The 20985-nt window shown below is 47.5% G+C and overlaps 1 protein-coding gene across 1 annotated transcript; it reads left to right on the forward strand.

Moving 5' to 3' along the window:
• Window positions 1–19407: 19407 nt before the first annotated feature.
• LOC310922041 (POU domain, class 3, transcription factor 4-like) lies at window positions 19408–20756 on the forward strand (the record flags this gene model as incomplete). The annotated part of the gene is made up of 1 exon (XM_083882337.1): window positions 19408–20756. The coding sequence occupies one exon, from the start codon at window positions 19408–19410 to the stop codon at window positions 20518–20520; it is 1113 nt and encodes a 370-aa protein (XP_083738463.1). The 3' UTR covers window positions 20521–20756.
• Window positions 20757–20985: the final 229 nt, after the last annotated feature.

Genomic DNA, 20985 nt, shown 5'->3' on the forward strand with positions numbered 1-20985 from the left:
ATGGCAGAGGGGCTGCTCCAGATTTCCATTACTGTAAACAAGAGCAGCATTTACCCAAATGATAAGAGCTGGAGCGAAGGCAGAGCCAAAGGGCACCAAACAAGGGTCGCCAGCTGCAAGTGCTGCTGCCATCCAAGGAGAGGAGCTCCAGTCTGCAGCAGGATGGGGACAGGGGAGCCTGGCAGGTGCCAAAACCTCTTGCTGTGGAGATCAAGAGATTGTCCTGATGTGTGTCTCCCAACATTTAGGACATCCCAGCCAGCCGAGCTCCTTCCTGCTGTGCCTTTCTTTATTTGCACCTACAAGGCCCAGCACTTCTGAAGCACTTCCCTATCAACACCACCAAAACTGATTTAGATAAAAATACACCTGGCATAGATGTTTCACAATGAAGAAGAGCACAGGTATTCCCTATCTATTTTCCTTCCCTATTTTCTCATGGATCATGCCATTCCTGACCATCCCATCACTTATTTGGTGTAAAGAGTCTGAGGTGAAGGGTTTTCTTCCTACACACAATTCTCATCCATTTTTTCACTTATAAAAAAGTGAGTGGGGCTGTACAAGGAGCCCGGGCATCCTTTCCTACACAAACCTGCATATTTCAATCCACAAACTCTAATGACTCCTTAAAATACACATTTATATTCAGCCCATAAATCAAAACAGAAAGTCAAATCCTGCCCAGAGATCAAAATCCTCCCATTCCACATCCCAGGGGTGTCAGTGCCTGTGGATTTCTGCCTCCTGCTTCAGCCACATCCTTGCACTGATTGAGAGCACCAGATGATGGAGCCCTTAAAAATTTTCTTACTTTCCCAATCACTACAATGCAGCTAAAATCAGAGAAAATGGCCTCCTGTTGTTTTGTTGACTTGCCAATGAGTTTATTTACCCATTCAGCCCACAGAGCAATTGCTCCTTGGAAATGCTGAAATGGTTAATATCCCACCACAAGGCCAGGAATGGGTACCAAACTTTCTCCCTGTGCCAGGAAAAGACGATTGTGAGGCTGGAACTGTTCATCAGCTGCTCTTCCCATAAAGGTGAGCATCCTGAATATTCTTTGGGGTATATTGTTAGAAAGAGAGCTCAGAATTTCATTTTATTACCATATTATAGATGGTATTCCTTTGATAAAGGGTCAGAGATCAGGAAGACAAGAAAAATAAGGAAATAAAGCCCAGCAACAGACAGATCTTTAACTGGCATAATTGGACACCTAAGTCCAGGGAACTGTGTCCATTAGCAGGAGTGGGTGATCTGATCCATATGCTTTGCCACTTTTAAGTATAAAGATCAAAACAAGGCACCTAGCAGCAGAAATGGGTTACATTCCATTTCAGAGAGGCTCGGGTTGCCTAAAATTCCGGAGAAATTTCCAGCCTGCCATCATAAAGACTTCAAGGCTGTTTACCCAAACTTCTCAATAGCTCCTTCTAAAAAAGGATGATGAGCCACCATGTTGGGTAAGACAGATTTTTAATGTAATCTGTTTATAGTTTTAGAACAATTTCCAGAATAGAACATTTTTAAATGTCCTGAGCCTTTCGCATTCTCACTTTGATCATCTCCCATCACGTTATCGTTCAGAGCAGAATGTGATGGAGCCAGGCTAACAAAGCTGCCAGAAATGACATCAGAAAGCCAAGTGACCTGAAAAAAAAGTGCTCTATTTGAGCACCATGCTCTTCTCGAATGTTTTCTTTTTTTATTTTTTAATACATTTAATTAATGTTTTACTTTCACTGGATTTATCTTACTTGCATGAAAGCTCGGAGCTTGGTCTCAAAAAAAATCCTATTGAAAACAAAAGAGCCTTACTTGACCAAGGGAAGGCTGTAGGAGGTCCTCAGATAACAATAACCAACAATTCTTTTGGGGGTTGAACAGTTTCAATAAGGACCACTTTCTGAGGAGGTTAACTCTAAATAATAATTGTGGATTTTGCAGCCTGTGGAAGGCAGAGATCGCTCTCTGACAGAGTTTATATTACTAACCTGATGCCAGCAAACAGCTGCAAAAATGAAGTAATATCAGTGATAAAAATATTCTTTCTCTTTGCAGGCAGGAGGAATTGCATGGAAGCAAAGGGCAAATCCCAGTGGCCCCCATGCACACTAGATCCAACACATGAAGACAGGGTCTGGCTGACATGACATAGCTGATTCCTGCATGTCCTGACTCCCTGAGTGCTTACTTTAAATATTTTCTAACTCCTCACATTAAATTTCACAGAGATATCTTTCATTCCTTAGAAAAACTTTATCTACATGAGATCATTTACTGACCTTTAATTCAAGCCATGTCAGAACTGGCAAATAACTTGGTTAAAAAATAAAATATCATGACAATGCCCTCCCCACCTTCTATCTGACATAGAAATAGATAACTTCTAGTACTAAAAGTGAATAAATTTGGTGCATTTCAAACTTGTATTTTAACAATGCATTACCTCCCAAATTGCTGCATAAATATTAATAGACAGCCTGCTATGGAACTTTTGCCTGTGGTGGCCTTGGAGAACTATAATCACAGTGAGGGGAGCAAAGGAGATGAGAGAGCCCTGAAGATGGAGGTTCTATCCCCAGCTTCACAGGGCCACCCCAGGTCAGGCACTTTCTGTGCAGTCTCACAGATCAGCACTATCTCAAAGCCCCAACTTTGATAGTAGATGAAAATCCTGCAGACATTAATCTGCCCCATGCTCATCTGAAATGGAACCGCAAAAACCACACTGATGCCAAGAAGAGCCACGCTGATTTTTCCCCAAATTAGCCAGACTTTATTTTTGACATAGTGAGTGCTTTTAAATTTCATCTGCAGATGTTTGCTCCTTTAATCACCTCCAAAATGGGTGCATGGCATTTATCTACCTGCATTTCCTCCCTCTGATACAATCTCATTAAAAGTCACACTCGCTCCAGCTGCCATTTGAAAGAGGCCAAGTGCCCACAGACCCCCTGAAGTCACGCTCAGCCTTCATGAAAATTGGCCAGTTCTTTAGTTCACTAAATATGGACTTTGGGGGCTGAAATTCAGAATATCCTCTTGGAAAACCTTTCTGGTCTGCCATAAACCAGTCCTCTGAGAAGACGACACTATTGATTTTTGTCACCCTAATACAAGAACACCACTCAAAACCTTAAAATACTGGCAGTAAAAGGCATGAGGAGAAAATATTTCTGTCTGCAAACATCTACTGCCCAGCTGTGTTTTGGACACAGGTGGACAGTGCTAAGGGTTAAGTTAACTTTCACCAAATTAGAAAGCTCTGAAAGTTTAATCACAAATGAACTCCAGTGGGCAGTTTGGTAGCTCCCAGACAAATGTTCTCATTTTTATTCTTTATAGGCACTGCTCAAATCCTCGTAAACCATATTTAAGGAGGGAGAAATTTCATGAGAGGAGGGAGCTGTTTTATATGACAGAATAAGAGAAAAAGGCAACTTACTGTTTTAAAATTTAAATCCAACCAAATTACCAGAAATGCTGCTGGAAACGGAACGCTGAGAATTCATTATTTTGTTTCAAAGTTAGTTTATCATAAATCTGCCCTCTGACACATAATAACTAGTAACATTTCAAAGGTTATTTGATAGTAAGTTCAACAGTGTAGGTGACTGAACATGTGAGCTGCATGATAATGAGCCCCAGGGGAAATCAGGCTTTAGGATGCAGGGTGAAGCATCCCTAGGCTTGTATTCAAGTGGAAAAAATATATTCAAAAGTTTATTGTTTATCTCCTAAGAACATCAAATAATACACAGGCCTTTGAATCAAAAGTATAAAGCACACTGGAGGACTATTTGCTGGGAGAAAAAAGCCTGATTTGATCCAAATTTGAAAAAACTAATAGCTCGTACACTGAAATGCACAGAGTGGTTTTGATAGAAAAAGTGGAGGGGAGTTTTTGGGTTAGTTCTTTTGCAGAACTGAGAGGCACAGCCAGTCAATTTGCTCCTGCAGCAGGCTCTAGAAAGAGGAGCTCAACAGCTTTAAACCCAGTTGTTCTCAAATCCTCTGCCTTTTGGTACAATAGAGTCCCTTAAGTGTGACAAATACACATTTCCCTGCTCGGCCTGAGTTTCATCTCCAAAATATGGTGGCGGTAATTGATTAATTTGTAGTGTACAAACTAATTTGAAGCCAATACTGAAAGTGAAAGGGTTTATTTCTCAGCAGGGAGGTGGGGTGCAAACACCTCACTCTGCCAGGAAGACACAGTCCCACCTCTCAGCTTGTTAAGCTCTTACCTAATGAATCTTGTGCTGCCCTTATCAAAGTCAAGGGTGGTTTGGGCATTGGCAGTGCTGGAAAAGCACGTGAGACAGAACTTTTTTATTTATAACTGCATGGCAAGTGGCAAGGGCAGGAACATTCCAAGCCCATAACCATGCAGCCACTGGTACCCTGCCACCCCTCTGGAGCAGGGATGGAGGGATGGGCATGGATCGCCCATCTGCTCCTGCCTTCCTGGGCACGACCCATCCACAGCAACTCATCACTGCTCACCTCCAGCAGTGTTTCCATGGGTGGGAAAGCTTGTGGAGGAGGCATCATGTTTAGGGATCACTGAGTTTGGATATCTCAAGTGCTGGGTTTTCATCTCTAGAGAAACATCTGCCCCATTAAAAGTGATCAAACAGGACTCCTGCTGTTCAGGTGCACAGCCATACCTGTCAAGGGAACCAGTTGCCTTGGAAAATCACAGAGGGGCTGAGGTTGGGAAAGACCTTTAGGATCATCCTTTTAGAGTTACACAGTCCACTCTGCATCATAGGCTGTTATTTCATAGTTTGGACATTGAGAACAAAATTAGCCTTTAATTTCAAGGCATGTTTCAATAATAAAACCTATTTTTCCACACATCTTTTTAGCTTATCCTTTTTTTAACTCATTGCTTAAATCATTATATACCGTGTGCTTGAACAGTGAAAAGTTACACAACATCTCTCTTACACAACATCACCCTATCAGTCCTAACTCTTAATATTATGATTACTTTCTTTCAGAGATGCAATTGGCAGAGCTTTACTGACACACTACAAATCCTAATTATCGTCAAAACTCTAAATTCTATGTTAATGAATATAGGGGTTGAAACGCTCCTACCTTGACAAGTTCTAAAATATCCACTGAATGTTTGTTTATTCACTTCCTATATCAGTATATATTTCTAGACCTTAACTTTGGGAAAACAACAGCATTTAAATAAGCAAAGGCAAAGATAAATAAAACCAAACTAACAGGAAATAAGTCTGTCTAAAATGCTTTTTACTATATTTAAGAAGGAATTACCACAGAGGAGATGATTGAACCCTAAACTACCACATCTCAAAGAAAATTGATTTAGATGGAGAACTCTTTTGGTTCATTCCTTGAAATATAATCTTACCCACTGTCCAACTTTTGCTAATGCTTACACGTGGAAGATGCACTGAGGAAATTGGGGCTGTATTAAAATAAGACACGAAAAATGGCCCCGGAGCAGTTAAAATGAAAATTAAATAAGAATGGGCTGAGCCTCATCAGCCTCGAACTTTTGCTTTCATTCCAGAAAAGAGTTAAAAAATGCTGGAGCTGGAGCAAGCCCTGCCCAGTGCTGGGATATTAAAGTGTGCATAAATCAGGGGGCTCATTTTCCTCTCAGGCATTAAAGGTCCCAGCTCTGTTATGGGAGGCATCCGGGGATCCACACCAAGCACCTTGGCTCAGGCCCCGGCCTCTGTGTGGTCTTTCAGAACTGTCGTTATCAGCTTTCTGTTTATTATTGTGCTCAGTTTAAAGGGAATTTGCCAAGTGATCCCTGGACTCCAATCTTTAGGCCTGTTGTCAGGACAAATTAATTTCTGTGGAAACCCACTGTGCCTCAGATACCATCTAGGAAATGTAGGATTAATGGAGTCCCTGTACAACACGCTTTGTAGTACACTGCTGGGGGAGGGAAGCAGGGCTGCTGAGGCAGAAATCACACAAATAAAGCCCCTGCACTTTGGGGGACTTTGGGGGAACTTTATCATTTTTTTACTCCATCAGCTCACATCAGTAATATTTAAAATAAAGCCCAGTTGTCGAAAGGAACAGGCAACTTTTAACAAAAAGAGCAGTGAATGGAAACTCTCAGCTGCCAAAGATGAGGGACCTGAAGTCTAATTATCAATATTTTATATTTTACCCACTCAAGCCAATCTCATCAGTAGGAAAAACAGGATATCAAAAGAAACAGTGCCCTGTGAATCTTACTAGAAAATAATGAAACTCTACACATGATCCTTTGGAAAAGGGGTATTAAAGTTGGATTTCCTACAGGGCTGGGTCATTGCTGTGCTAGCTGAGATTTGGGGCTGTTTTTAACAAATGTGTATTATTTCATCGTTGAAAATGTTTGTCTGTTCTTGCAATAAGTAAACTTAAAAAATTATTTTCCTGGGGAAAAAAAAAAAAGGAGTGATTATGTTTCTTAGTGATGGAAGAGAAGAGAAGAGAAGAGAAGAGAAGAGAAGAGAAGAGAAGAGAAGAGAAGAGAAGAGAAGCTCTAATACGTTTTTATCAATCCTTTCTCATTTTCAGGAGGATGACTCTGCCCATGGTGAGATATCCAGGTTTAATATCAAACATATTGGGAATTCTTGCCCTTATTCTTTTCTCCCCAAAGGTAAGTCAGATGATAACATACAGGACAAAGACAGCAGACTCACAGGTTCACATTCTCTGTGGTTTTACATCTCATGACCCCTCTGTGGAATCAGGGAGTTAAGTTAGCCCAAAGTGGCACAAAAACACCAATGAGATCACAAAATAAAAATAAAAATTAAAAAAAAAGAAAGAGCTACCTCTCCTTTCCAAATGCTAAAGCAAAATCTGACTTTCTAACATGTTGTTCCAATATTACCCTGTTAATAGCAGGGCTAATTTGGCAGCAGAACATTTTTAGAGCACTGCTAATATCTCCCAAGCCTGGCAGATGCAGAGGCTGCAGCTCCTCTACTGTGGCTCTCCAGCTCACAAACACCTCGGCACATGCTGCTTTTCCTTCTTAGGGCATTGCAAAAGTCCCCAGCTTCTGTGTGACCCCAAAGTTTGGAACAGCATTTATGGACAAGGTTCGTTTTGGGAGGTTATTTTATCATTCTTAAGCTCACCTGCATATGAGAACTGCTTAGAACTGCTTTAATTTTATTCAATATTCCAAATGAGCATGTTCTTCCCTAACTAAAACATTTAATCTTGAGAGACTTTTATGTGCCTGTTTTTAACTATTGCAGAAATTTAATTAACTCCATAATTATGAACACAATTACCATGGAGTGTTACATGTGATTTGGTGGTAGCAGTTACATGGCACACACATACACTCGGGTTTGTGATTTCAAAACTTACAGCTGTGATAATAAAAGCCAAAAATTCCCAATATCATCCTTATTCTTTGGACTGCTTGTATAAATGTTTTTTTAAATGCTCATTTATTTTTCCCCTGCCCATGGCAGCGGGGTTGGAATGAGACAATCTTTAAGGTCTTTCCCAACCCAAACCATTCCAATAGTCTATGATTTTGGTGATGAAAGGTTTTATTTTAGAAAGCACATTATTTGCAACCAAATAGGCTGGACTGCCAGCTGACTGAAGTCACCCAAACTGTGACAGTTCACCGTAAACCTGGCCCCATTAACTTATTCCACTGCAAACTCCCAGCAAGGGCAGTAAATGGAGCCCTAGCGATTTTTGCGTGGAGGGGGAAAGAGAAACTAAAATAAACTAGGAAAAAGAAAGGAAAATACATAAGTGGGAGGATGGGGAACTCTAAAAAGTCTCCAAAGCTTTCCACAGGGGCACTGCCAAGGAGCTCAGTGCCCAGCCCAGCCTGGGTGCTCCAGGTGGAGGTGGTGGGTCAGGAGCAGGAGCAGGATGTGCCCAGCTGTGCCAGGGGCTGCCTGGCAGAAACCATCCCCCAAACCCTCTGCAGGTGGCCATGAACTGGGGCTGTGGGCTGGCCACCTGCCAGGCTCAGCCTGAGCCCTTCCCTGCCTTGGAAGAGCTAAAACACACTGGGGTTTCTGCACGTGATGAGGCGCCAGGTGGGGCCAGCAAGGGCTCTGAGGATGTAACATTTTGGGGGGCTTTAGGGCTGATGTGGCTGAAAGGAAAGTTTAGGAGGACAGGCATGGTCTGGTTGTAGTCAGGGCAACAGCAAGTTCAGGATGGGCTCAGGCTGAGCACAGAAATACCTGGGTGATGGTCACCACCCAAAGTCCCCACTCGCCCACTGCTGTCCCACAGCTGAGGATCTGTGGCACCTCCTGAGCACAGGAATCTGCTGTCCCCTCATGGATCCTCCCTGTTCACACCCTCATCACATCAATTTTGCATGTCCTGCACATCCAGGGCATGTTCATTGCCAGGCAAAAACACCGAGGAGGACAAGGATCTTCCAGAGGCTTTGATTATTTCAGACATTATCCAAAATCATTCTGATGTCACTCATGCAGCCTTTGGTGACACCACACACATCCTCTGCTCCTGTAACCCAGACTTGCACCCCAAATTTCAGTGCCACCCTGCCCAGTGATGTCAGCTCAAGGTCCAGCCCCACATTCTCCTCTAATCTAAACCCCATTTCTGCTGACACAGCAATATCTGCAGAGATCTCCACCTTCACCCATCCCTTCTACAAGAGCTTTGTTCCCGCCTACAAGTGCACAGGTGGCAAAGACTCCCTCAAACTGCTTCCAGGGTTTCATCAGGAGATGCCCATGGACCCCAAATACACGAGGAATCAACAGTCTTTTACCATAATCACTCTTCAAGTAATTGAAAATCAGAATTACCCATGTGGCTTCTCTACATAAAAAGTGATCTGCAACCTCCAAATCTGAATTCCAAACATGTTCGTGTGAAACACTCGAAATACAAAATGCAGTTCCGGCTCAGTCCTTGGTAGATGTCAGGCACAGCTGGAAAACTATTGCAGGTGTTATTTTAAATGAAAAAAAGTGAAGGGTGTAATAAGAATGTAGGTCAAAGCATTTCCAGACTTGCCAAGGGTTAGATCTCACCAACAGAGTATAATATTTAAGCTTTAACAGAAAGCTATAAATGCAAATATATATAAAATTAAGCATAAAATAGGCTTCTTATAGAAATTCATCTCTCCTAACATGAACAGTACAAATATTTCACAACATGTCAAACCCACTGTATCTGTACATTCATGCTTTCCTCACTCTTAGCTCTATGACCACACAGAAATGTAATTTAACAGCACTGGTAACAGTTTTCCAATCTTGAGGCATGGAACCTTTATCCCAAGGACCTGGTTAATAAATGGCAACAAATGTAAACAAAAGGCAAAAGGAGGAGACAGCAGCAGAGGGCTCAAACCTAGCCCAGCTGCCCTTATCCTCAGCCACCCCCTAAAACCACCCCAGATCCATCCCTGCAGATCAAGCTGCCATGTGGCTGTTTTCTAAAACAACATCTCACTCTGCTGTGGAAGAAATTTAGTCCCTATTCCTCTTTAATATCCATATGGAACAGAGCTACATTAGCACTAAGTTTTAATTTCAGAAACATTCTGACATTTACCAAGAACAGATTCCAGCCCTGGTTTCACACCAGGGTTTTTTTCCCATTATCATTGTTATTAGTGGTATTAGTATCACTGCAGAAGTGATTAAAAGGTCCTGGATGTCTCATTAAAATAGTCTGGATCTACCTCCCTCTCCAGCACCAAGATATAATCTGTTTTATAAATGGGAACCATCTTCCTGGAAATTAAATTTGAAGTATTGCCTGATACTCTTTTCCTTGTGAAATACTGGCACTTTTTGCTGTTTAAATTGAATGTAAGAAATATTCTAAATATTTGAAGCAGAGGAAAAAAAAAGTTATTATTGAATGCTGAACGCTCCCTAGAGCTACGCATAAAATGTGAAAATAATAAAAGAGCAGCAACAAACCAACTCCTCAAAACTCTCAAGGAGGTTGAAGAGACAGATCCCTCATGGAAGTCAACAGTTTTGGTCCCTACATCTATTTTTAGGTGCTCATTTCAACACAGGCTTATGATTTTCCAAAAGGGTTGGTTTAGCTGCAATTTTGGAAAAACGCATTTTTGTTTCCTGAGATAGCCCAGCAGTTTAAGTACGAATGTTTGTGTCTCAGAGCTCTTTTCCATATCCTCCACTAAATAGGAATTCAAAGAGTCTCAGGCGCAGGTTAAATGCTTTCAAAAATCAATTCTAGGCTGGCATAGAAGTCAACCAGTCTGACCTCGTGATTACAGACCAAACACTTCCTTAGGAAGCAAAGTGGAGCAATATTTCATGTTCCAATGATTATTTCAGATAGCACCACCACAAATAAAAATGAGAAACCACAGTGACATTTTAAAAAGTTTATCTAGGTATAATTGCATGAGGAATTAAAAGAGGCTTCATCAGAGGGGTGGGATATCATAGCATTAAAATCCATTCACAAAAGGGAGTATCTAATAAGCAGCTCATCCAAACTCTAGCAGGCACTTTGGATTTCATGAAGTTTTGAGAAAAAAGAGAATCACATAACTCAGTTTCTACCTGCTTTTTTTTTTTTTTTTACTTCTGGTATTTTTACTTCTGGAACCTTACTCTCAAGACACAAAATGGCAAAGAAAGCAGCAGTGAGATATGTACTTATTCTAATGGCTAAGGAGCCTTTTCCTAACTACTTTGGGACTGATACAAAAATAAGTTCCTTAAGTTCCATATTCCTGGGGACAGAGCTCAGATTTAATGCCCAAGCACTCCTGTGCCTTGCAACAGCATTTTTATTTTCCTTCTTACCAGTGTCAATAGCAGGGTAACCCCAGAGCTTTCACATAAACGTTTGCCTTGGTTTGATCCTCTAAATGTGCTACCCAGTAATTAAATCCAGTTTGTATTTTTAAAGTGCACATGGAGCACTGCTCTACACAGAGCAAAACTGCCTTGCGTTTGTCTCCAGCATCTCTCAGTTCTGGGAAATCCATAAATTCATTTGTCAAAGGTAAAAATACTCCAGCAAAACTCCTTCTAAATCTTTTGAAATGGTTTGTTCAAACTCTTGACATAGCGTTTTGCTCTAAACAAATTTCTAGACAACCCTGTGATTTTCCATCTCAAAATATACTGTTTCCCTGCCATGAAACTGGAACAGAGAGTCTGAGAGAAAGGAAATTATTAAGCATTCTAGTTGGGGTTTTTTTCCAACAAAAACTAAGATAGAGGTCAATGAATAAGTATGCACAGGCTGGAACTTAAATCCTCTGGGGTGACTGTAGGCTAATTAATAATTAATGCCAGAAACATGGTGTTTGAAATGCAGATGTGATAACTGGAGGCCTGGCAAAGCTGTTCAGAGGAAGCAGATTTGGATGCTATAGGGAATAGGCACTCCCTTGCCAGCTGGCTCTGAAAGCAGACCTGGGTGCAAAGCAGGGCCTATGGTTTAGATTATATTCCCCTCAGCTGTTAATTACCTGAACCTACTTTAAAGTTTTTCTCTTTTTATCCTCTGCATGAAAAGAGATTGGTTCAGCCAAGGGACTTGAAAAAAATTATCAAATACATGGAGTAGAGGAGGGGAATAGAACTTCAGATATAAAAAAAGATAAGGAAGAAAAACACTCAGGGAAACACACGGGAACGTATTAGGAAGTGCCCGAGTGTGGCTCGAGTTGTGCTGCTCCAAGTTATTTCAGCCATTAAGCAGAACCCCCCCATGTTTTAGGAATAGATTTGTTAAAAGGAATCTCTTGCTGTATGTATAGAGTTTACAGTAATTATTTGATGAAAGTACCATAGGTAATTTCCTATGCTATTTTTAACTCCTTTGGGGCTATTTAATGAGGTGTGCAACATTAGCAGAATCACCAATGAGTTGCTACTACAAGTAGTCAGATTTTGCTAAAAACCACTCATTTTTGCCAAGGAGAGAGACGGGCACAGTGGGCTCCTCGATGCCACGGCAAGGAAAGGGGGCAGGTGCCCTCAGCACGGCGGCTCCTTGGGCCTCCGGGGGGCACCTGAGGGCAAATGAGCCATTTTCACAGCAAGTGAGGAGTGGGGTGGCCCAGCAGGGCCTGGCACAGGCAGGGGTGGGGAGGCAGAGGAATGGGAATGAAGGCTGGGGAGGCAGGGCTGATGGGGATGAAGATAGAGGGATAGAGGGGTGATGGGGGTGAAGGCAGCGGTGGGAATGCTGATGGGGAGGCACAGGTGATAGGGATGAAGGCAGCGGTGATGGTGATGAAGATGAGGGGGAGGATGCTGCCCGCATCCCGCGGGCGGACGAGAAGTGTTTGGGGTAACGGGAAAGCCCCCGCTGAGCGCAGGAAAACACCCCGTGACCGAAGGGGGTGTGGGGTACCTCTTGCGATACCGCTGTCCCAGCCAAGGAGCCCGCAGAGTGCGCGGGGCCGGTCCCTCCGGTCTCCCCGGTGCCCCGGCCCGGTGCGGACTCCCCGAGCGCTACCGGCCCCGCTCGCCCAGAAGGGCCGCGGAATCGCCTCTCGCCCTGGCTCGCTTTGCAGAGACAGATCGTTCCCTTAAAATGCCCATCTTCAAGGCGCAGGCGTCTTGCATTTATACCTATCACCTTGGCATCGCGGCGCAGCTTCTCCTCCTGCTGATGTGGACAGCCCACCTCGGCCCAAAACAAGATTTTTTATCCATTTTTCTCTTTCCCAGCACCGTCTTCCACCGTGACGTAAGGAACACGCGGCTGTACTACAGCCTTACGCATAGGTGTACACCTGGGTGATGCTCTGGCTCCTTTGAGGGGTAATTCCCGGCACCGCCGGGTTCTCCAGCCTTGGGATAGCTACCTGCGGCTAAAAGCTCACAGGTGAAGAGGACGAGTCCGTCCCGGGGCGGAAAATGCCTCGATTTCCCCCAAAACGGGCGTGGGAAGCGCCTCGGTGTACGGCTCAGGGGTGTGGGGTGGCCCGGGAGAGCCACACCTGGGGGGGAGAGGGGCTTTAATGGAATCACAACAGCCACACGGTTCCCTATTAAATCCTGCTAATTTTCTAGGTGAAGGCTGTGAAGTGAATGTGAGGAAGCATTAAAAGGGAATTGAATTTGCATTCCTTATGCTACAGGCACATGTTTACATGACCTTTAAAACAGAATTAAAGCTGTATCATCAGCAGCTGTAGGCAATTCACATTACTAAGGCAATCAAATCAGAAGGCTAAAATAACTATAAAACATAAATTAAACTGATGGAGAATCATCCTAATTCACTAGGTTAACTTGCAATTTACTTATCCGCTACTAGTAATTTCTAAACAGTTTGGAGAAGAGGCAAATAGGAAATACTTGGATGTGGCACTTCAAGAACGTGTGTGTCCGAGGGGGAGAGCCGGCTCTCCCGGGGTTCTCCATCAGGGAGTGCGGGGATAACACGGGCCCCTAGAGCTCCACCAGGGGACTGCAAACCGATACCTGCATGGCTAAACCCCAGCTCTGTGGGTTGGCTCAAGCCCCTAAGGAGTCCTTTCCTCTCTGGAGGTCCCTCAGAGACGCCGTTGATTTTCTAAAATATGAAATAACTCAATATCCAATACAGCTCGCGTTGCACCGCTGCCTTCTGCCCCCTCCCCCATCCCCAGAGGGACACTTTCCAATGTCTGAAGCACGGTAAAAAAAAAAAAAAAAAAAAAAAGTTTGCAGAGCGCCTTTCCCTGTCTCCGGCGCTCCCGGGCGGAGCTGGGTGGGCCCCGGGCACCCCCTGCCCCGGGCAGCCCCCACTTTGATTTATTCCCATTTATTTCTCACAGCCCAGGGCTGTCTCCCCCGCTTTGATGGCGACTCTCCCGTGCGCGCTGCCCCGTGCCCTGGGGCCCGCGGTAATTTATCGCCTGCCCGCCTCCCCCTGAACGTCTCCCCCGCAGCCCCCGGGACCCCCGCCACGGAGGGGAAGGGATGCTGCAGCCTCCAGAGCCTTTCACCGAGAGTCTACTGGGCGAGAGGAGGGAAAAAAGCTGCCAGGAGGTGCCAGGGAACCGCACACGCTGGGGATGGAGCGCATGGAGCTTTTGCAGGGGCTGTTTTGGTTTTTTTTTGGGGGGGGGGCACAGAGGGCTCGCGGTCCTGGCCACGCGTGACCGAACGACACCCAGCCTGCCTCACCATCACCATCCTGCACTGCCCAAGCTCGATTCACGAAGGAAACCATCTTTTAGCAACACAGCCTGGCCTGAACGTTCATTTTTATAACAGCTTTGGTTGGCGCGATCTGAAGGTAGAGGGGAGGAAACTTTCCACTGAGCCGTAAACATACGAAAGTCTGTGAGAAAACCAAGAATTAGCTGCAGCATCTACGTATATATAAACGTAAAACTAGGGATGACGAGGCGCTTCAAAATGCAGAAGGCGTTTCAATCCCTCTGCGAGATCAGGAGCATCGCTGGATGCTTTGCACGCCGACTGCTACAGCTGGAAAAGCGTATAGTTCAATAAATAATAAATAAATAAAAGTAAGGGAAAACGCAACACATGAACCCAAACCCCACACGGAAATTGCTCGGTAAGCTACCAAACAGCAGCGCAGGTATTTGTCATCCAAGGAACAGAGCGATTTGTCTTCAGTGTCTCATTAGTCAACAGAGGTTAACTAGCGAGCCAGTCAGAGCGTGCTCAAATCCAACCCGTTCTCCTTTAAATATGTCTGAGCAGAAACCTGTCCGTTCGGGAACTGTATTTGGATTATGTCTAAAGCACAGGCGGGATGGGTTCTGGGGTGGCAGGAGCTGGGGGTGCCCATCTCTGGCCGCATCCCCCCTTTGCTGGGAGAAGCTTCACAGAAAAAAAAAATCCAAAACAAACAAACAAACAATAAAACCAAAAAAAAAAAAACAACAACAACAAAAAAAAACCCCAACAACAACAAAACACAACCAACAAAACCACAGGATTTCGGTCCGGGATGAAACCAGCGCGTTCTTGTCATCACGCCCGTTTGAACGGCAGGGCGAGGAGAGCGCCTACGTAAAAGGGAAGGGATCAGCATTGTTGTGGGGGCTATTAACTCCTGCCGTGACCTCGGGAGCTGCCACGCACCGCCCGAGCAGGAGCCGGGAGCGGGGCTGCAGCCCCTGCCCGCCGCCTCTCCCCACCCACACTTCACTAAACACAACAAAACCCAACTCGTGGATTTCAGAGACGGCAAGACCGGTCCCGCAGCAAAAATGTGCACTTTGGAGAGACTTCCCGGAATATTTATGGGTTTTTTTTGTTTGGGTTTTTTTTTTTTTTTGCTTCGTCAACCAAATGTTCCAGACAAGACCTCCTAAAACCGACCTAGCTCAAAACTAACAGTGACCTGAACATGACGGGGTAGTGCACGAATGAACGATTTTTTTTTTTCCGCAGCAAGTACATTTTTCAAACATCAACAACGTGGAAAAAATATATTAACGATAATAATAATAATAATAACAATAACAGGCGATTCGAGCAGAGGAGCAAGGAGTCGCCCAAACAGCTTCGGAAATCGCAGCAGTTAGAATACGAATACTATTTACCTTGTGATTTTTCCTGCCCGGGACTGGCTTTATTGTCCCTCCCTGGATCAGCCCAGCCGCAGCCACGCTCCCTCCATGCCGGGCTCTTTGCTGCCGGGCTGGTGCTGGGAGAGATTTTGGGGGGGCTGCATGCATTCTTACACTAGGACTAGTTTAATTTGCAATCTGTCAGTCCATCTCCTGGCTGTGGCTCGGAGATGGCAGTGTGGCTTTCTCCCTCCTCTCTCCCTGCACAGCATTTACTGACGTTCAAGACCAGCCAACAGAGACAAAAAAAAAAAAAAAAAAAAAAAAAAAAAAAAAAAAAGGAACTAATTGAGCTTGTGTCGGTATTGGCTAATTTCTGCTAATATTCTGTAAATTCCTTTTTTGCTTCTAAGCTCCCCCCACGCTGGTTAAGTGTTCTCATGTTCTCAAAGCCTCTCCGGAGCTCCAGGAGCCGCTTTCTCAGCACTGAGGGGCGGCTGGGCTTCAGCAGGAGCCCCAGCGCCTGGATGTACACAATGCAAACCTTAACTCCTGGCTCCAGAAACGGTTAAATTGCCCTTTCCCAGCCCCCGTTATGATTGACTCTGTTTTTAAATTTGCACTTATTCCCACCAAGCGCAATGTAACTCGTCCTGCCTCTAAAGTGAACTTGTGTTGAAGGTGAAGTTTTCAATATAGAGGTCACGACACCGAGACACAGCTTACCGCTCCGAGCTTCATGCTGTATTAAACACAATCAAAACGAACTCCTTTTAGACTTTTTTTTTTTCTCCCTCCTTCCCCTCCTGTGGGTGAACAATGAGAGGAGTGGGAAAAAAAAAATCTCTTAAATATCATAAAATCAGCTCTGTCACGATAATAAACGCGTTGGTGGGTTCAGGTCCCAACCTCCAGCCCGGGAACACAAGCGCATCCCGACCGGAGCTCTTAAAGGGGCAGGAGTGGGGCCGGAGCGGGGAGAGGCAGCCCTGCCCCACGCGTGGGTGACACCGCCGCTGCCACCGAGGGGACGGCGACGGCCGAGCCACGCAGCCGGGTGACCCCAGAAAGCCCCGGTGCCGCCTGTGCCAGGGGTACTCGACACAATCTCAGCTCCTGCACTTCAAAGCGGGGCGCTCTCCACAACGACTTCTCGCTGCTGCCCCAGGACGGTGGCTGCCTCCAGCTATTGTGCGAGCTTTTTCACGCCAAAGATTTAGCAGAAAAAAATAGATATTAAAGCGAGTTATTCGCTGGGTAAACGCGGGTCCCTCTGGGGCGGGGGCACCCAGAATCAAAGGGCTCAAGCGCACAGTCCGAACCCAAAAACTTTTAATTTTTTTAAAATAATAATAATAATAAAAAACTTTAATGGGTTTCGGTCTATGAAAAATAAGTTACAAATTCTTGCAACAGTAGCTTTGCATGTACTTATTTTTCTCCCATGTCCAGACGGGGTCGGCTATTGAATAAGACTCTTTTATTCTGCATGGGGCAGGGGATTTGTGGCCATGGTCCCCCTTTTATTCCTCTCTCTATGGAAACCCAGATCATGGGGAGAAATATGCGAGGCTGAATAAAGAAAAGCAGCAGAAAGGACCGCTTGAGAGCGGCATCTGTTACACTTGGGAAGTCAGACTGACAGGAAAGAGCTAAAGAAACCCTCTCCAGCAGATTAGTTAGAACAGCAGGAAGATTTAACTATATGCAGATAAAAACACTATAAAATCCACCATACTCTGCTATAGGCGAGGTGAGAGCCGCCTCGGCAGGAGCAGAGCCGGGCTCTGCCTTAGCTACATTTGCAGCAAGGATTAAAATGGGACGTTCGGGGTTTCACTTCCCTGCCAGAGACTTTGCCTTAATTAAACGGCGGATCTGAACATCTATTTTCACGGGCAATGGGATTTGAAAAATTGTTTCGGAAGTTAAAGTACAAATTAATTTAAAATAATTTAGTTACGTTTTTATAGAGTGCGGATTTGATGTTGGGGGGGTGGGGGGTTTGTGGTTGGGGTTTTTTTTCATTTTTTCGCAGACTGCGGTGATGTTTATTTCGAGGAGCTTGTGAAGGCGGAGAGCGGAAAAAAAAAAAAAAAAAAAAAGGAGGGGGGGGGGAAACAAAAAAGGAAAGGGAAAAAAATAAAAAGGAAAAGCTAAAAAATCCAACGAGGAAGAGGCTGCTGCTATAACTCCTTCCCTGCCCTCCCCGCGCTCGGGCGGGCACCGCCCGCGCAGCCCCGCGCCGGGACCGCGGCTCCAGCGGGGACGTTCCCATCTCTCGAACCTCCCCCTGACCCCACCGCCGTATCTCTCTCCCCCCACCGCCGCCCCTCTACCCGCAAACTTCATTTTTTAATTTACTTTTCCTTATTTTTGATTTATTTTCCGAGTTGCCTCCCCTTTCCCGCACCCTCGCGGGTGCGCAGCGCATCGCTCTCCCGGCGGGGACCCACAGAGTCCCCGATATATCGCGATTTGTCCCAGCCCGCTCTGGTCCTCACCACCCAGCCCTGTCTTTACCCCGCTCACACGCTGCCCTGGCGAGAAATTATTGTGATTATTATTATTATAATGAGGAAAGCGATGGGACCCGGCTCGGAAGGAACCAGAGGAGCGCTCACCTTATTTAGATCTATTTTCTAGAATTTTCTTCAGATCTGTCTTCTCAGAGAAACTAATGCCTTAATGACTTTCTGGTAGCTGCAAGCCTTCTTTTATTTCTGCTAAATATATGAAAATGTATGCAAATTTAAATCAAGCTTAACATAGGAGCTCTTGCAATATATTTAATGGAATTTCAAATCAATAAGGGGACTCTGATGCAGTCTTCTGGAAGTGCAAATATAATTACGCAGCTCGGTTACCTCCAAAACGATGCAGGGAAAGGTAATTTTGGAACTCGGGAGCGGGTCAGGGGTCCCGGGGCTGCTCCTCCGCCCGCCCCGCCGGGGCTCCGCGGGTGCGGAGCTCTGCCCGCCGGGAGGCTCCGCGCTCTCCCCGCTCCTCCTGCAGAGGGGATCCCGGGGACCGCACGCGTCTTTTCCCCCATTTTTTTCCTTTTTCTCACGATTCCTCCCCCCCCGCCTTTTTCTCCTTTTTTCCTGGTTTCGCCCTGCAGCCCGCCCGCCAGGCGCGCACCGGCGGCGCACCGCGCCCGCGATGAGAACTTTGAGAAGCATCCACCAGAATTTACCGGCGGCGAGGCCGGGAAGCTCCTTCTTTTTGGGCTGTTTTTTATTATTTGAGGCTTTTCTCAGGTTTTTTTTTTGTTTTTTTTTTTTTTTTGTTTTTTTTTTTTTTTCTTTTCCCTGCCGACCGAGCGCGGCGGCGCCGCAGGGCCCGAGGCAGGCGGGGACGCGCGGCTCGGGGCAGCCGCACCGGGGGAGGAATGGAGCGGGCGCCGTGCACCCGGAGCGCGCCCGGGCCGGCGGGCGGGGGCAGCGCCGGGGTGGTCCCGCCGGGCTGCCGCCGGGGCGCCGCCGTTTAACCTCTTCCCGCCGCTAATCGCTCCCCATTTAAGCCCTGCCCCCCGCGCCTCCCCGTTCCCAGGCGCTCCCCATTTAAGCCGTGCTCCCCCCCCCCCCTCAGGTCCCGCCGCCTCCCGCCCGGCGCGGAAGGAGTTAAGCGGCGGGGCCGCCTCGCGCCCGGCCCCCGGTGCCGGCGGAGTGATTCACTTCCTGCCTCGCGCCCGCGCGGCCCCTCGGCCCGCCCCACAAGGGCTCGCCCCGCCCCCGCGCCGCGCCCATTGGTCGGCTCGTCCGGCGGCGCACCCCTATTGGCGGGCGCGGGTGCCAGTCGTGGTGCGGCCGCCGCCGGGCCGCGGTGCCGGTGGATGTCAAAGGCTGGCGCGGCGGCGGCGGCACAGTATAACGCGTGGGGCTGCCGCGGCCATGGCCACAGCCGCCTCCAACCCCTACGGCCTGCTGGGCGCCGGCGCGCTCGCCCACGCCGAGGGCGCGGGCATGCAGCAGGGCAGCCCGTTCCGCAGCCCGCAGAAGCTGCTGCAGAGCGAGTACCTGCAGGGCGTCCCCGGCAATGGGCACCCGCTGGGGCATCACTGGGTGACCAGCCTGAGCGACGGCGCGCCCTGGCCCGCGGCGCTGGCGGGCGGCCCGCTGGAGCAGCCCGACGTGAAGCCGGGCCGCGAGGACCTGCAGCTGGGCGCCATCATCCACCACCGCTCGCCCCATGTCTCCCACCACTCGCCCCACGCCAACCACCCCAGCGCCTGGGGCGCCAGTCCGGTGCACAGCGCCTCGCTGGCCGCCCCTCCGGCCGCCGCCTCGGCCGGGCAGCCCCTGAGCGTGTACTCGCAGGGCGGGTTCGCGGTGGGCGGCATGCTGAAACACGGCGGGCTGACCCCGCCGCCCGCCGCCGCCGCCGGGCAGGGCTTGCACCCGGGGCTGCGCGGCGAGGCCGGCAGCGAGCACGGCGAGCTGGGCGGACACCACTGCCAGGACCACTCGGACGAGGAGACGCCGACCTCGGACGAGCTGGAGCAGTTCGCCAAGCAGTTCAAGCAGCGCCGCATCAAGCTGGGCTTCACCCAGGCCGACGTGGGGCTGGCGCTGGGCACCCTGTACGGGAACGTCTTCTCGCAGACCACCATCTGCCGCTTCGAGGCCCTGCAGCTCAGCTTCAAGAACATGTGCAAGCTGAAGCCGCTGCTGAACAAGTGGCTGGAGGAGGCCGACTCCTCCACCGGCAGCCCCACCAGCATCGACAAGATCGCGGCGCAGGGGAGGAAGAGGAAGAAGCGGACCTCCATCGAGGTGAGTGTCAAGGGCGTGCTGGAGACGCACTTCCTCAAGTGCCCCAAGCCGGCCGCCCAGGAGATCTCCTCGCTGGCGGACAGCCTGCAGCTGGAGAAGGAGGTGGTGCGGGTCTGGTTCTGCAACCGGCGGCAGAAGGAGAAGCGCATGACCCCGCCGGGCGAGCAGCCGCAGCACGACGTGTACTCCTCGCACGGCGTGAAAACGGACACGGCCTGCCACGACCTCTGACCGCGGGCTGCGGCCACCGCCGGACTGCCTGGCCGCGGGACTGCTCGCCGGGCTTTAACTTATGGTTTTGGGAGACGCGGCCAGGGGGTCCCTCCGTCCGCCGCCGCCTCGGCAATATGTTTTTTTTCCTCTCTCTCCGACCTTTCCGCTGATCACACACGGTGTTTACTCGCAGACAAGGTTTGTTTTCGGTTCTCCTCTAGGACGAAGAAAAAAAAAAAGACACCCCCTCCCCACTCCCACCGCAGAGCAAAACCCAAACAAAAAGGAAGGAGGGAAAAGAAAAGAAACAGGAAAAAAGGGGAAAATCCACGGGAAAAAAATTAAAAAAGAACGAAAAACCCGACAGAAAAGGAAAAAAGGAAAGACAGATGTGTGCCTATGAATAACCTTCCAGCGCCTTGGTTATATCAGCTATATTTCAGGTGAATCTGTTTTACAATAGACTAGTTTTGCAATTTTAAA

This window comes from Zosterops lateralis (assembly GCF_965231275.1).
Source record: "Zosterops lateralis genome assembly, chromosome: W".
NCBI lineage: Eukaryota > Metazoa > Chordata > Aves > Passeriformes > Zosteropidae > Zosterops > Zosterops lateralis.